The following is a 15,487-nucleotide window of genomic DNA, read 5'->3' on the forward strand; positions in this document are numbered from 1 at the left end:
TACGTATCATTGGATTTCTGTATGATGTTATGCCAGCTTGGTCAAAAGATGAAAGAGGTAAGTTAATAGCATACAATAACTGCACAGAAACAAATTGATATATGCTCTCCCTTGTATGTGTCTACTGAAAGCGGTTCAATCCAACTACAAAGACGACGTTCGTTCTTTAATGACAAACGCTTTTCATGATTTAAAAATAAAACTGGGGAATTTAAAGTCGTCGTACACCGTAAGTGAAAGTATTATTTGCTTGCACATTAAAAGGTAACAGATACTTCTTGAGATAATAACGACCAACCAAAGCAAGAAATATGAAAATCTCGTAGCCATCATCAATGCAACAATCATTGGTACACACGTACAAAATATCGCTATCCGATTTGTAAGTCAAAATGTGGTAAATGAAGGCATTGGTTGCGAACCAACTAATTTTTGTAGAACAAGGTCAGCAATACATGCCCCAGAAAATAGGCTAATACTACGGGCGCTTCTTCTCCTATACATGAAGAGTCACTATACAACTCCACACTGCCTAACCTAAGGCTGTCCCAATTCTCTCTCTCTGATATAAAATCTGAATTCATCATACTTACACGTGACTAATTTTGGTTGACCAAACTGACAACATAAATTAGAATAAAAAAAATTCTTTTTATCTCTTCTTCTTAAAAAGAATACAAACCAAGATTATGAAAAGTTTTGTTGGACAACATCATAGACAGTAGATAGAGGCACAATCACCCATGAAATTCATCGAATTTCTCAGCAGAATGGGACATCAATTACAGAAGGAGTACAAATGTTAGAAGGAAAGCGACAAGAAAATAAATGGCCGTTTAGTAGACTGAAGAAGGAGTTGCGCAAACAATAAAAAGAAATCATGTTTTCATTATCTTTTTTGATACATATTGTTTTTGGTTTTTCTTTATTAATCACTTCTTATACAATCTATACTTTTAATCTATTAAAGTTAACAGGAATCGCTGTGTACAGACAAATAACTAAGGCAGGTGAAGCCTACTGGTTGCATTACTGAGCATCCAAATATGGATATCATTTTCACAGATATAAAATGCTCTTTCGAAGCCAGATGTGACCCAGACTATATAATACCTTCACTGTGTTTTCTATGTTTATGTTTTTAATAATTCCACGTGTGATCATTTCTTAGCTTGTCATTTCCCTTAAATTTTGTATTACAAATTTTCCCTTTTTCTTTATCTTTCTTCTCTTCTTTTTTATTCTTCAATGGAAAAGACTTTTGGTATTGTTCCTTTAAGATTAAAAGATGAAATCAAACAAAGTGCAAGACAAAAGGGTCTTCGAATCATGATGACCAGTCCTATCGAATCATCTTGTGAATTAACAGAATTGATTCAAATAAAGTAAGTTCTCTCTCTCTCTTTCTCTATTTAAAGAAAAAGATATTAATTCTGTTAAAAGACAACTACCTGTATTCGCTTTGGTCTTGCAAGGTAAAGGGGCTATACAGGTCTGGTCTTCTTTTATGAAAGAAATGAAGAAAGGGTAAGCAAGTTCCTCCTTTTTTTTTTCTCACAGTTGAGGCTTATTGTTATCCCATAGGACACAAAAGGATATATTTTATGCAAGTAATTCACTTGAAGATGCTGAACGTGAGATCAGACTATTTCAATCTGCAGTGACAAATGATCTATCAGTCAAAAAGAATACGAGAAAATCAACTCATGTGGGTACCTCCGCTGTGCAAAAAATGGGAACTCGTACTAACGGTGTATCCTCCAAAAAGGATGCAGCTACCAGTACTGCTAGATCCGCAGCCAAATCCACTTTGCAGCCTGTAAGTGACCTTTTTTTTTTTTTCTTTGTTCTTAAAAAGAGAGAATGTTGATATCAAACGACAATTATAGAATAACAACAACCGTCAACAAGCAAGAAAAAATGTAGTTGCCTCGTCCCGAAAAGCATCCGATGGTGTGACAAACAAAAAGACCAACACCACTACAAACAATAGTCCTACGGCCACAAACAAAAAATTGTTGGCACCTAAAGGAGGCGTATCGAAAAATACACCTCCTAAATCAGTCGTGACTGGACGAACGAGAAAGCTTAGCAAAGTATCTGAAAAGAGTAGACCGGTAGTTCATTCCGAAAGAGATCAAGTGACTGAGTCTGTTATAAAAGAGGCAACTGTTGAGGAATCAGTTACCAAAGATGATAAACAGCAAGAGATCAACTTGGAAACTGAACAAGAACAAGAAAAACAGGAATCGGACGGCATACAAGTCATCAAAGAGGAAATAGAACAGGATGATATAGTATCCATTCAGCATGAACCTGTGTCACATCTATCTACCTGTTCAAGCGCAGTTTCTTCTGATGAGCATGATGCGGAAGTAGCAGCGGCCACTCGAATGATGAAGAATGATACAGCCATAGACGATTCATTAGATCGATATTCACCTATTAAAGGTAGAAGTAGCTCAACTCTTTCTCCTAATTCAGTTGCGTCCCTTCCTAGACCTGAAACACCAGAAGTCACTGAGCTTAGACTGAAATTTGAAAATATTATCCAGACAGGCAATTTAGACAAGATGATACAAAGACCTACTTCTAAAATGTCGAATGAGTTTATATCCCGCATTAAAGAGATGAAGCCAAGAGATCCAACAGGTACAAGAGTTAAAAGTATGGTAGAGTTCTTTATGGACGAAAACTTGAACAAGTGGGAGTTTTAATCCATTACTTTCCTTTTTGCTTTATATTACACTCTTTATATCTTTTATTCTATACCACATTTTTATACATTCAAACAACAACAAAAAAGATCAAAATTATATACACACACATATATATAAAATACCATTATACACATATTATATATTATCATTTACCCACACATTATATGCTATATCTCACTCCTCCCTCTTCTCTCTTTGACGTTCGTTTATAATAAATTATTGCACTTTCGCCGGATACAAAAAGACTCTCTCTTTACGTATATATTTGTTCATTGGATTAAATTGCAACTTTTTTTCTTTTCATTCATTCTTTATAACAATGGGAGTCAATCTATCAAAAGTGAATGATACGAATATTCTAAAAAGATACAAGGCTATTCAACAGTATCCAAAAAGAATTGATATATCTATGATTGGGTATCCTACTAACTTTAGGGCAAGTATATATTTATAAAGAATGAAATTGATGCCTTTACTAATTTTTACATTATACAGCATACATATCATGTAGGTAAATAGAATGATCTACACACCATCACAATATATATATATATACTTATCCTTTATCACATAGGCACGAATTGTCCCATTGCAGAGCAAACAACTGTATAGTATCACATCTTTATTTTTAAAGTCAAAACTCATTCTCATCACAATTAGATATCACTATCAGATGAAAAGAAACCGATTCCGATGCCAGACGTCATAGAACATGTTCATCAATCAATCACTTCTCTGCAGGAAACAGAGAAAAGAGAACCTTGTTACATGATGACAATTGGTCAAAACGAACAGATCAAATCGTCATTGTCAACTTTAAGTGATCTCTCTAATACAGGCATAACGAGCTCTGATCCTGATGCAGTATCGCTGGTCGATCTTTATAGCGAATCAGACTTTAAGGCAAAAATTGATGCACAAATCAGAGAAATACTTGAAAAGAGACCGAGACATACAAGAAGAAGATATATAGTAAGCCTTTAGTTTAAATATTAAATAGTCTAACTTTATATTATTTATTAGAATGAAAATTTAAGCTTAAATAAGCCAGGTCTAATGGTTTAAAACATTAATAAATGCTTTCTTATCACTTTTTTCTATTTCTGCTTTCTTCTTCTTGGATTCTTGGGACATTCATCCATCAGATGCATCCTCCAATCAGCCTCGGTTGAACTCGTCATGTCCGACTGACAAAATGGACATCTTGTTTGATTATCCGAGGTTTCTATATATCATGGATATTAATTGTACTCTTGCATCAACCTGTTATCCTTTACCTGTGCAGTTGTTTTTCAATGTATGCTGCAGCCATTGCTCAACAGGTACAGGGTATTTGCAATGATTACACTGCTTGACTAAATGACTACGCTCGCAGTCCACAAGTAAGTGATCTCTCAAGGTTGAAACCTCTAGTATCTGTTATAATCATGATTAGTCAATGATCAACATCTTGTAGCATCTTACAGTTTTGCACATTGGGCAATTCGTCAAGACAGGACAGTGGTTATAATAATGCGTTATGAGGGTATCTTCGTTGAACTTGGGGTTATGCTCTTCACAAAATAGACAAAGCCTACAGTTTATGGTTACCCTACAAGTACATAAGATATTCTGTTATGGCTCTCTTACGACGCGTCGTTTTCTTCTGGTTTCTTTTCCTCTTTTTTCTGTTCTTTCTTCTTTTTGGTTTGGGTTTGCTGTAGCCATGTCAGTTTGTGCCGTATTATTGTTAACGTTGACTTACCTTTTTAACGGCCGCTTTAGAGCCTACATGTATAAGTAAATAATATAAGATTCTAATTTACTTGAGAGAATGTCATCATACCTAATCCACTCGATGCCTTTTGAGGCTTTCTTGCAGTGGCACCATTTGATTTTACTGCCAGTGCCCTTAATTCATTGACTGTAGCTTTACTTTCATTCTTTTTCACATCCTAAAAAGACCGATTAGTAAGTATAAAAACCTTCTTCATCACGGGATTACCTTTTCAAGAGATCTGATGGTATCACTATCCAAGTACGGACGCAAAATGCTGATATCAAGTCTTTGTGCAACGCATAAAAGCACTTCCCAAGTGGATTGACGTACATCAGCATGATGATGATTTTTGTAATAAGATACCAGAAAATTGACTACATCCTTTAGATGAGGGAACACCTTGGACGAGTCATAGATGGGCAAGAGGATCTCTTCTGTAATTGACTTGACGAGCTGAACTCGTGATTTGGCCTCCTTGAGGTTTCTCACCATGCGTTCCTTTATACAGAGCGGAATAAGGTCCATCTGACCATCGTGGTATACCTTGATCAGCTCTAGTACGACCTGCGTTGCCTTGGTCTTGATTTGAACGTTGCTGTCGGCTGTACGAGAGAGCACTGCTGTAAAGAATCGTTCGATCCACCTGAAAACGTTGATGTCGTCTAATAAACCTGCACTACAGAGCTCTAGATAACAGCTGTTTAAGTTAAAAAGCATAAAAGAAAATAAACGGGCGTTTACCTTGCAAATCGTACCAGATCTGTATCGTCTGGTTAAATATCAATTCTCGTGAATCCATCACAGCCTCTTGTAACATGAGCAAAGAAGCATGAATGAAATCTGGATCGACATGAGCGTCATCCTGCTTCATAAGATCGGCCGTTTCAACAATGATCTTTGACAGTTCACCTAGTCCTCTCTGTCTGCATTTGACCTTGACGCTCAGAATACAAGCAATCATGTTCATACCAAAGACATCGAGCGGTAGCTTGCATGTTTCCATGTCCTCCTTGGTAAGTGGCTCTGGTGTATTCTCGGGATCCTCTGGTTGTTTGGCAGGTGATGTCTTTTCAGTGGCTTGCCTTTCAGTGTTTGTGATTGGAATAGGAATACGAGCAGATAGTAAAGAAGGGCTAGTGATTTCCTGCTTGTTGCCATCCTGAATGGATAAAGCGTCAAAGCTTGTCCAATTAGTAATCTCATCTGCTGGAATCTGAGCATCATCTCTCTCTTCTTCCTGAGGGATAATTATGCATTGAGAATTTGATGTAATAAATAGAAGCAATCAGTTACCTCTTCTCCCAAATGAACTGTAGTTGGTTCCGCTGGTAAAAGTTCTCCTTCACTCGTGATTTGAATGCCACACTGTGTCAAGAGTGTTTCTGCAGTTTTCATGACTTGAGCTATGTCCTCCTACATGATGCACGTCTTAATAACTTTCAGATCGTCGGCGATGTTTTCTTCCTACCTTTATTTTTTCTGCTTCTTCGTAATCCTTCTTTGCTACAACAACTTGCTTTTCATGCTCAAGATTGCATAAAAACTTGTTAAGTCCGAGTAATCTATCGCCCAGTTCTTTGTATATTTTGGCTTCCTTATAGTCCTCGTCTAAGTAAAGGTCATGAGTACTGAATCTCCTCCTTCTCCTTCGGCTGTACCTTGCGCTGCCTCTTCTTCAGCGTTCTGAATGACTTTTATCCATGTCTGTAGTTTAAATGATGATGATTTATGATCCTCTTGACTCAACTAGAACAAACAATAAGTACTTGTGTCATATATAAACAGAACATACATTATTAGTCAAAGTGCGATGGTTTGAAAGCGGAGGAGGGATTATTGAATTATGTCCCAATATATTTAATGCCAAGAACGAGGCCTATTAATCACACCATCAATAAACAAGACTGCTTACAACAAGATAGATTAGATTTTTACTTGTTTATGAACGTTCAATCTATTGTCATGACATCCTCGGATCACAATACGAAGATATTCACAGTCCGCTTGAATTTTAATTGATTTTAACTCACGATCTTGGAAGCGGTTATTGTTATCCAAGGTAACAAAGCTAACCAGTAACCAAGGTCAACAATTTTTTATTATTATTATTTGTGTTGACTTACCCCAATCGAGTAAATTCAATAAACATCGAATCATGCTCTTGCTGCTTTGTTATACCAGCATACAATTCTATCTGCGATGCAATCTTATAATGGTGTGATAATAGTTGCACTTTGCATATGATACTCGGGCCATTCTTTAATTGAACAATAAGATCTTGAGGATATTCAGGATATCTACAAATACACATAATCATGAGCGTTTATATATAAAAAGGTAAGAAAAAGGACATGTGTACTTTTTAGTTTGCCACCCTGTGTATTGCTCATTCGGATCTAGTTCCTCATTGCCTGATTCTACTAAATGATCAGGTTCATACCCTTCCTCAAACGAAGAACAATGTGCTATTTCAAACGGTATGACTTCTAAGCTCATCAAGGAGGGATAAAAAAAAAGGCAAGGAAAGAAAAGAACAAGAAAAAAATAAATAAGGAGAGATCGACTATTGACAATATGAAAATGTTACTTTTTATGAATAGAATCTCGTGTTAGTTTGCCCTTTTATCCAAATCCCAAGACACAACTCAGATCTCACTCCATCCGTTCTCTCTCTTTCTTTCTGCTGTTGATTATGCTGTGTTCTCCAAATAAAGTGAGAAAATGTTTACTCATTGAGAAAAGTTGAGCGGCAACTGAGAATAACAATTTATTAAGTAGTCAATTTCTGTTACGATATGACATATGATACGCTATTGTATTTGCAAGATGGTGACAAGCAAAAGCCAAAAACACCATATACACAAAGAAATAAAAGCTGAATCGCGCAGATGAAGGGTAAATGTTAATTATATTGAGAAGGTTTGGGTGGTCCAATGTATGGTGGAAGTTGTCCAGATTACTCGCTCCAGTCTTCATCGTTGGTATATTGGAAATGTGCAAGATAACGTTTTTATATTTTCTTTTTATTAATGACAATCTAATAGTATTTGAACCGTGTTTTCAAAATGTTTCGATTTCGTTGTTAGTCGACTTTGTACAAAAGCAGAAATCGACCATTACGGTCTATTACCAAAGAAGTCAAAAGTTCAAAGATGTTTCTCGACAATCCTTTGACATACCTATGTCGTATACACAAGACTTCCCTCAATGTTCTTTCCCGCTACAGAAGAAATCATCAGTAGTAACTCAGGGGCTCTATTTGGTTTGGTCTTACAGATTAAGCAATTGGTATGCTCGACGCTTGATAAACTGAATACCTCACAGATTATCAGTACAACTTACAGTCGTAAAAACTTGGTGTAGTTGACATAGTAAAAGGTGAAATCTCTGAGAGTAACGATTTAATTATTGATAGAAGACAATATTCGTCTTGATTACACTTTTGACCACATGACGTTCTGAGCACTTCTTTAAGGGATTATGGCTTCATTAGAAATGGCAAAGGATCGAACGACATCAAGATTGAGGAAAAATGCCGCTTTAGCGCACACTGATCAGGCTCCGACTTTGCCGTCGTTAAAATTTAGAGTACCTGAGTCTACTCACTAATACCACACTGTCAGGATCTATCCCATTTTGAAATGCAAACTCGCCATGCTGTTAGTTCAACTTACAATAGTTCAAACTTCTCATTATGAATAAGTCAATGCAAGTCCATATGAGCTTAAAGAAGTCGTTCTATTATTTTGTACGTTGATTGTTTGTTTTATTGTTGTATCATTTCTGCGCTGTGAACACCTTTACGGTATACATTAATTGTCAGTGCAAACAATGAACAATACCTTCACTGTATCATGTCTATTTAAACGTCAGCAATCACTATTTTATCCGTTTCCAGGGATATTTTGAAACCAAAAAATAATAATCACAAACAAAAAGGAACCACGGCATTGCACTACCGAGGGTTTCTGGGCGTAGACTAGGGGTCAGAATTACCCGCGGGTTGTTCTGAAGCAAAGCCTCGATTTTTGACTAATGTCAATCATGTTGCACTCGGTTGTTTAGTAATCCTAACTTATGCTAAGCAAAAGCTTGGCTCTTTCATCGTAGCAGTAACAACAAATGATTCATCTGGCATAAGCAATAAAGTAACATAGGCGCGACGTAATAGATAGAACGATAAAATAGATGTAGTTTATATAACACTGCTTGAAAATGATGTAAACAAGGATTGATGAAATAAGCTCAATGCATTTACACATTGAACGTCATGTTTACCATTTTTATTATTGTGTGACATATCGGATAATGAAAAATGATAGCCCATCAAAATTGAAAGTATTTAAATCAAAGGGGGAGTATTTTTTCCTTTTCTCAAGGATCATTTCATTATGTCTGAATACTTTCAAAGCAGAAAGCCAACATTAAACAGGTCAAGAAAGCCATTTCCATTATCATTCTTATTCAAAGGTAAAAAGGAAGAAGAAGTGCAATTACTCCCGCTGTCGTCTCTTGGATCTGGCATCACGCAGCCTATTGAAAGCTCTGTTATTTCTTATTTTGATCCGTATTCACCTTGTATATCTTCTGTTGATCAGAGACAAAGGAGAATATCCGTGATGGTCCCAAGTCGTCGCCCAAAGGAAGAATTGCACCAATCAAGCCGTAGACCTATCTCCACTTGGATACAACAAAGTCATTTCGAGCAATCACCTCCGGTATCACCGCCACCTTTATCACCTACAGACTCATTAGCTACCAGAGCATCTTGGAGAAGCATGAAGCACTGTAGTACCTATAAACCTGCTGCTTCTATCACAAGCTCAGAAGAAGAAGACGACGACGATGATGAACCTATTTCACAACTTTCCACAAGATTGAACAAGAATATCAATTTACTAAGTGATGAAGAAGAAGAAGGAGATGACGAATTAATACCCATCGCTTGCTTACATGATACTCCTCTATTGTCAGCAGCAGAAAAATACAAGGCAAAGGTGAAGGCAAAGCTTCATTTGGATACAGACTTTTAATGTGAATATTGTGTATATTCTGCTTTCTTTTTGTAATTGTTCATATTTATGCATATATCTACTCTTTTTTTTTTAATGTATACATTTTTATAATAATAAATCATGTTCTATAATGACAAATCAATTAGTCGAGAAGCATTGCCTGTTTTGAGTCATTGTTATAAATCTAATGGTACCATTTCCATCTACACAAACGCTATTATCATCTTTAGTCTATGAGTGATGTAAATACTAACCTTATTGATCAGTCATACAGCTTAAGCAACGATGATGAAAGGATATGCTTGATGTGTAACAGTACATTTTATGAACATATTGGCTTTACTGGGCAAAAGTGGCAAATTGTTACATGTCATATAAGAGGGGTGACCCCTACATATAGATTGTAGATATGTTATATTTAACAAAAGCGTATTCTAAATGGTGCCTCACAAGCAACGAAGATTTAAGCTTAGTGAAGGGTTGTGGACTGTAAATGCCCAGTGTCATCTAGTTTGGTCCTACATATGCTTTATGCAGGGCCGTCACGTTTCTATAATTATTTAGATCCGTTCGGCACTCTTTCGTGGCTTGAGCGTAACCCATTACAGCAATCCAGATAAGTGCACGTTTCGAGAGCAAAAAAAGGGGGGGTTTGCTCAACGTTTTGGTAAAGTTCACTCCTTGTTGTACTACCTGTTCTTTCGCCGAGAATTCTTCTTTCAAGCATTGCTTTGTGCTTCTTTCCTCTGTTCCCGCGCGCTATGGAATTACGCCATGATGGCGTTTGTTACGCAGCACTATAAGCAAACCCCACTAAGTATGGTGCTTCGGGCCCTAAATGAAGAATATCCGCGTTCACCACAAATGGCAACTCATAGCATACGTGGACTGTACTGGAATAGATTCTAGTCTCTCTCTCCCTCGATAAGAAACGGTCATAAAGGCATTCACCCAATAAGTATGAGTCCGTACTTTTATACAAATATCGCGAAATTATTACTTTTTTTTTTAACAATTCGAATTAAATAACGTCCTAAAATGAATGATTGTCAAAGTATACGATTATTGGATATAAAAAGATCCCCTCATAGCAACATCGAACCTCTCTTTCCTTTGTATGTAATTCAGTATACACTGAGGATGTTCCGGATCGCCTGTACACTAGTTCTAACATCCAGATCTTACTCTTAGAAGTTAGCATTAGAGAAAAAGAGAACACAAAGACGAATGATGCGCTCAATAAACACCCTGCTTTATATAAAAGCGATCATTGTCTACATCACACACATGTTCTTTCTCTATTATTCTTTTGATGCTTCTAAAGAGGACTGGGCATCGTCCTGTTTTATTTGAAAGCATTCATTTGCTGAATAATCTTTATACATCACTGACATATCTTGCGTAGTAAAAAAAAAAAAAGTTACCCCTTTCAAAAAGCTCTGATTGCTTTGCTGTACTGAATCTAAATATTCAATTCCGATGGCTGACAAACCCAACCTTTTTTTTTGACTGGCTTCTTTTGACCTGACAAGGATTCACATGTTTATTGGTGATTCACACACAATGCATTTATTTGAATAACCGATGTCTCCTTTTCTCTTTCTTTTCTTTCTTTAAACGATAGAAATGGCCCTTAGACAAGTCTTTATTGTATCAGCTAAAAGGTAAGTTGGATACCTTTTTTATTAGTCATTTGCTTACATCTATTTGTATCAAACTTAGAACCCCTTTTGGTACCTTTGGTGGAAAGTTGAAGGATTTTACAGGTATACTATCACTTGCGAATCTCATAAAGACCAAAAAACTGATGAGATAACATAGCTTCCGAATTGGGTGGTTTGGCCTCCAAAGCTGCTATTGCTGCACTTCCAAAGGAGGTTCCTATTGACTCTGTCATCTTTGGTAACGTTCTTCAAACCGACCCTGCTGGTGCCTACGTTGCACGTCACATCGGTCATCGCGCTGGTCTGCCTGTCACAGTCCCTGCCTTGACCGTCAACCGTCTTTGTGGTTCAGGTCTTCAAAGTGTTGTCAATGCTGCTCATGAAATCATTTTGGGCGAAAGTGAGATCGTTTTAGCTGGTGGTGCTGAAAACATGTCGTTGTCACCTTTTACTTTGTCTGGAAGCTCTCGATGGGGCATCAAGTTGGGACAGGATCCTAAGCTTCAAGATTCCCTCTGGACTGCATTGGTCGATCAATACCCCAAACCTACACCAATGGGTATCACTGCTGAAAATTTAGCCGAGAAATACGGTATTAGTAGAGAAGCATGTGATGAGTTTGCTCTTGCCAGTCAAAATAGATATGAAAAGGGTAAATGCAGAAAATACATAGATGAGGAGAGCAGGAGAGTAGTAACATATATTCATTAGCTGCCAAGGGTGGAGTATTTAAGGATGAGATTATTCCTGTCGAAGTCAAGGGACGCAAGGGTCCTGAACTTGTTACTGAAGATGAACATCCTCGTTTTGGCTTACAATTAGAGAACTTGACAAAATTAAAGCCTGTCTTCAAGAAGGACGGTGTGGTGACAGCAGCTAATGCTTCCGGTATTAACGATGGTGCCGCAGCCTTGATTCTTGCTAGCGGTGAAGCAGTTGAAAAATACGGTTTGAATCCCCTTGCTCGTGTTGTGAGCTGGCAAGCATCTGCCGTTGAGCCGACATTGATGGGTATTGGTCCAGTCCCTGCTATTACTGGCGCGTTGAAGCGTGGCAATTTAGAATTAAAGCAAATGGATTTGATTGAAATCAATGAAGCTTTTGCTGCACAATATTTGGCTTGTGAAAAGGAGCTCAAGCTGGAAAGAGAAATCACAAACTGTAGCGGTGGTGCTATTGCTGTTGGTCATCCTCTTGGTGCCTCAGGTGCTCGTATCTTGACTCATTTATCTCATGCTCTTCAACGTACAAAGAACAAGTATGCTGTAGGCTCTGCTTGTATTGGTGGTGGACAGGTAAAGATAAACAGTTGTGGTTATTTCTTTTCTTTTTTTTACTAATTATTTTTTTTTTATTTAAGGGTGTTGCTGTTGTTCTTGAAAGAGTATAAAAAGAATCGTGTAAAAATTAATTTTCTCTCTTTTTCTTTCTTGAGAAAAAAGAGTCATTATTCCCCTTATTTTTTTTTTATCGATAAATAATAGTGTTCCTTTATTGAAAAATGAAATAGAACAGTTGTCGTCTTGACAGATTACTAACTGTTATTTGGCTTGTAATTTCATAAGCATCCAAAGTGTTCACTACACTAGCATTTATTTCAGTTACATGAAGATAAAGTAAAGCTATATTCAATATGCATTTACGACAAAACTTTGGATAAAGAGGAGAGATAGTGGGTTTAAGAAAAAGAAGGCTTGTTTTTATTATTTCAGGCACAGCCTCTTAAAATGAGAGTGTACAACTGTAATGTTGCACTAATGTCTCTTGGCTTTGCAACTTTTTTTTTTATCCATTTTCTTTCTTTCTCTTTTTCTTATTGAAATAATATATGCTTGACAAAAACACTACGCTTTCCACTACTGCCATCGTTGATGAAAACCGTGCGGATACGAAGAATAATAATGATAGTACTGCACCCAACGAATCCAAGCCAAAGAACGTCGAAAATGAACAAATGCTCGTCAAGAGCTTTGAAGTCATGGATATAAAGATGAAAGAATTAGAAAATCAGCTAAAACTAAAGAGCTTAAAGATGAAAGAGATGGAGCAAAAGATTTCGGAAAAAAAGGAAAAACTGACAGCAACAAGAAGAAAGTTACAAAACGTGAACGCAGAAATAAAGGAAGTACAGGGAAAACTATATCAATCGACAAAGTCTATTAAAGTCACTGATGATGATTATTCAACAATTCAAGCCAAACTTGCCAAGTTGAGTGGGAAAATATCCAATTTGCCACTCCAATTAAAATCATCCCTAAAGATCGAGGAAGGACCGATGCTTATTTATCGTTATTTTCTTCAACGCTGGCCAAATGAAAATGAGTCGCTCAATGAGCTATTTAAGCTATCTGGGGATAAAATAGATTCGGTCTTGGTGGCATTATTGGTGGAGAAACTGTTGATGGAATTCATTGTCTATCGTATTTATTTCACAAAAATTCATCTCAATCGTGAAATTAATGAAGCATTCTCATCTATTGAACAGGTCTTACTTCGAGCGCATCATGCAGAATGGATTGCTGATCTAAGACTAAAGTGTTCCAAGGCAACACAGGATCTCACCCAGACAAAGAAATCTAATTTCCTATCGAAAGAGATCAGCCAAGTGAGGACAGCGCTTGTGGAAGATATTGTCAAAGAACTTTTGAATATCTATAAAGAGAGCAAAGAGATGAAAGAACGTGTAGAAAAGATAGTGGATATGGCTATAGAGTTGAATTTACCTATGCATGGACAGGAAGATATAATGCTGATCCGATTTTTGAATAAAGGAGATAGAGTCATATCAAGTCAAGTGAAGGCACAGTATCGATGTATAGGAAAAGATCAAAATGAAAAGATCATTTTAGGAATTTCACCCGTGTTCTTGGCAAAAAGTATACATGACAACGAAGAAGAACAAGATGAAACCATGGATACGTATGCACATAACTATACAGTCGTATTTTGTGGAAAAGCAATATGGTAAAGAAAAATCTCTCTCTCTCTCTTTTCATATGAAAAATACACTCTTTATTTTATAAACAATAAAATGTACAATGATGATAGTAGTCATGCAAATAACGATAAATCACACACACAGATAAGAACAGATAAATGAATAAAGTTCAAGACACTAAAATAATATTACTTTTACTTGCATAATATACAAATGTTTCTCTTACCACGGCCACAATCAGGACACCAACTCGTTTCAAAGTATCTTTTATGAACAAGGCAATAGTTCTTTCCTCTTGTATAAATCTTGGGTTCTTCTTGATGAGATTTTTCCAGCAGATAAGATAAAATGGAACTCATCATTGCTTGCTTTATAAACCAAGGGCAAAAAAGAGAGAAAGGGAAGAAAGAGGAAAGAGCAAGTGATACAAATAGATTGAACAAGAGCACAGTCCATCTCTTGGTGTTATGCAAATAAGCCACCTTATTAAAAGGAAACATACACTTTATTCCCAATTTGAAGACGCAGGATCACAAAAATAGAAGTCGCGTTTAACCACTCTGCTTGTGATGATGAGTCAAATGTCCGCTGTGTTCAGAGACAAACACACAGCGTGATGATCCTGCTCTTGCACAGTTCCAACTGATAACAAAGATCAAAGATACATCAATTTTGTATTTTATCTACATGGATTGTTAAGATGTTGTTGAAACAAAAAGCTCCATTCTCATGTTGATTAATATGAATACGAATTAATACTCTTTGAATCAATCTTTTTTATTTTAAAAGATATCACTAACATCTTGATATTTTATCATTGATCCAGATATCATCTCAGTGTCAGTCAAAATCTAAGCAAACTGAGCTCTGGATGTTGTCTCCTCATTTTTAAAGTCAGAAAAAAATGAGACTTCTTTTCAAATGCCTTGGAATGAAGAATTCGCACTTTAAATTCAGACATGAAATGTTTTTACCTTGAAAACTTTTTGTATTTTTGTAGATTGAAGGTAAGTCGTGATGGTTTTTTTTTACTGAAGAATTAAGAAATACACAGTTAATACATCTTATTCGTAAACTTAAAAACTGATACAACTTACACTGTAAGGACGTATGAGAGAGTCATATCAGTCATACGAAAGGTTGGTCATTAGATGTGCCTTGACGCATGAAAACATCAAGACGCTGATTGTTGTTTCTTGCAGCGAATAGAAATATGTCCAAGATATTGTGTGCAGCCATGATATCACAATTCCATACGATGTTGCAAGTGTTTTGTTTACACTTCAATATCGTATGTACTCTTCGTTTTGACTTCTCAGTTACAACATTGTCCATATTTCTATTTTTACACCTGTTGCATATTTGGCTTGTCAAATATTCATCTACCATAC

General features: G+C 36.5%; 7 protein-coding genes across 7 annotated transcripts; 5 read left to right on the forward strand and 2 right to left on the reverse strand.

The window, feature by feature from the left end:
• Positions 1-1,248: 1,248 nt before the first annotated feature.
• Positions 1,249-2,717, forward strand: RHIMIDRAFT_235728 (uncharacterized protein; the record flags this gene model as incomplete). The annotated part of the gene is made up of 4 exons (XM_023608404.1): positions 1,249-1,385; positions 1,444-1,527; positions 1,585-1,819; positions 1,890-2,717. 4 exons carry the CDS (start codon positions 1,249-1,251, stop codon positions 2,715-2,717), a joined length of 1,284 nt encoding a protein of 427 aa, XP_023468679.1.
• A 322-nt stretch (positions 2,718-3,039) lies between these two features.
• On the forward strand, positions 3,040-3,704 carry RHIMIDRAFT_235729 (uncharacterized protein; the record flags this gene model as incomplete). The annotated part of the gene is made up of 4 exons (XM_023608405.1): positions 3,040-3,160; positions 3,216-3,227; positions 3,295-3,326; positions 3,381-3,704. 4 exons carry the CDS (start codon positions 3,040-3,042, stop codon positions 3,702-3,704), a joined length of 489 nt encoding a protein of 162 aa, XP_023468680.1.
• Positions 3,705-3,743: 39 nt separating this feature from the next.
• Positions 3,744-7,164, reverse strand: RHIMIDRAFT_276853 (uncharacterized protein). Its single transcript, XM_023612654.1, has 13 exons — positions 6,603-7,164; positions 6,415-6,547; positions 6,272-6,355; positions 6,138-6,225; positions 5,948-6,087; positions 5,773-5,892; positions 5,221-5,716; positions 4,705-5,165; positions 4,546-4,654; positions 4,465-4,487; positions 4,350-4,417; positions 4,185-4,293; positions 3,744-4,136 (listed from the first exon to the last, which is right to left on the reverse strand). Exons 1-13 carry the CDS (start codon positions 6,788-6,790, stop codon positions 3,987-3,989), a joined length of 2,169 nt encoding a protein of 722 aa, XP_023468681.1. The 5' UTR covers positions 6,791-7,164; the 3' UTR covers positions 3,744-3,986.
• Positions 7,165-8,781: 1,617 nt separating this feature from the next.
• Positions 8,782-9,623, forward strand: RHIMIDRAFT_276881 (uncharacterized protein). The gene has a single exon (XM_023612655.1). It carries the CDS (start codon positions 8,871-8,873, stop codon positions 9,510-9,512), a length of 642 nt encoding a protein of 213 aa, XP_023468682.1. The 5' UTR covers positions 8,782-8,870; the 3' UTR covers positions 9,513-9,623.
• A 1,497-nt stretch (positions 9,624-11,120) lies between these two features.
• Positions 11,121-12,548, forward strand: RHIMIDRAFT_235732 (thiolase; the record flags this gene model as incomplete). Its single annotated transcript, XM_023608406.1, has 5 exons — positions 11,121-11,158; positions 11,217-11,260; positions 11,316-11,810; positions 11,870-12,453; positions 12,519-12,548. 5 exons carry the CDS (start codon positions 11,121-11,123, stop codon positions 12,546-12,548), a joined length of 1,191 nt encoding a protein of 396 aa, XP_023468683.1.
• A 438-nt stretch (positions 12,549-12,986) lies between these two features.
• RHIMIDRAFT_249878 (uncharacterized protein) lies at positions 12,987-14,126 on the forward strand (the record flags this gene model as incomplete). The annotated part of the gene is made up of 1 exon (XM_023610669.1): positions 12,987-14,126. The coding sequence occupies one exon, from the start codon at positions 12,987-12,989 to the stop codon at positions 14,124-14,126; it is 1,140 nt and encodes a 379-aa protein (XP_023468684.1).
• A 990-nt stretch (positions 14,127-15,116) lies between these two features.
• Positions 15,117-15,477, reverse strand: RHIMIDRAFT_108637 (uncharacterized protein). Its single transcript, XM_023605204.1, has one exon. The coding sequence runs from the start codon at positions 15,429-15,431 to the stop codon at positions 15,225-15,227; it is 207 nt and encodes a 68-aa protein (XP_023468685.1). The 5' UTR covers positions 15,432-15,477; the 3' UTR covers positions 15,117-15,224.
• Between the last annotated feature and the right edge of the window lie 10 nt (positions 15,478-15,487).

This window comes from Rhizopus microsporus (assembly GCF_002708625.1).
Source record: "Rhizopus microsporus ATCC 52813 unplaced genomic scaffold scaffold_4, whole genome shotgun sequence".
Taxonomy (NCBI): domain Eukaryota; kingdom Fungi; phylum Mucoromycota; class Mucoromycetes; order Mucorales; family Rhizopodaceae; genus Rhizopus; species Rhizopus microsporus.

Bases quoted from the DNA above. Each gene is read 5' to 3' on its own strand.
- RHIMIDRAFT_108637 (XM_023605204.1), bottom strand. From the start codon at position 15,431: ATGGACAATGTTGTAACTGAGAAGTCAAAACGAAGAGTACATACGATA.
- RHIMIDRAFT_276881 (XM_023612655.1), top strand. From the start codon at position 8,871: ATGTCTGAATACTTTCAAAGCAGAAAGCCAACATTAAACAGGTCAAGA.
- RHIMIDRAFT_276853 (XM_023612654.1), bottom strand. From the start codon at position 6,790: ATGTGTATTTGTAGATATCCTGAATATCCTCAAGATCTTATTGTTCAA. The intron at 6,088-6,137 runs GTACAGCCGAAG...ACCTTTACTTAG, and splicing joins TGAAGAAGAGGCAGCGCAAG to ACGAGGACTATAAGGAAGCC. The intron at 5,717-5,772 runs GTAACTGATTGC...ATTATCCCTCAG, and splicing joins CAGTTCATTTGGGAGAAGAG to GAAGAAGAGAGAGATGATGC.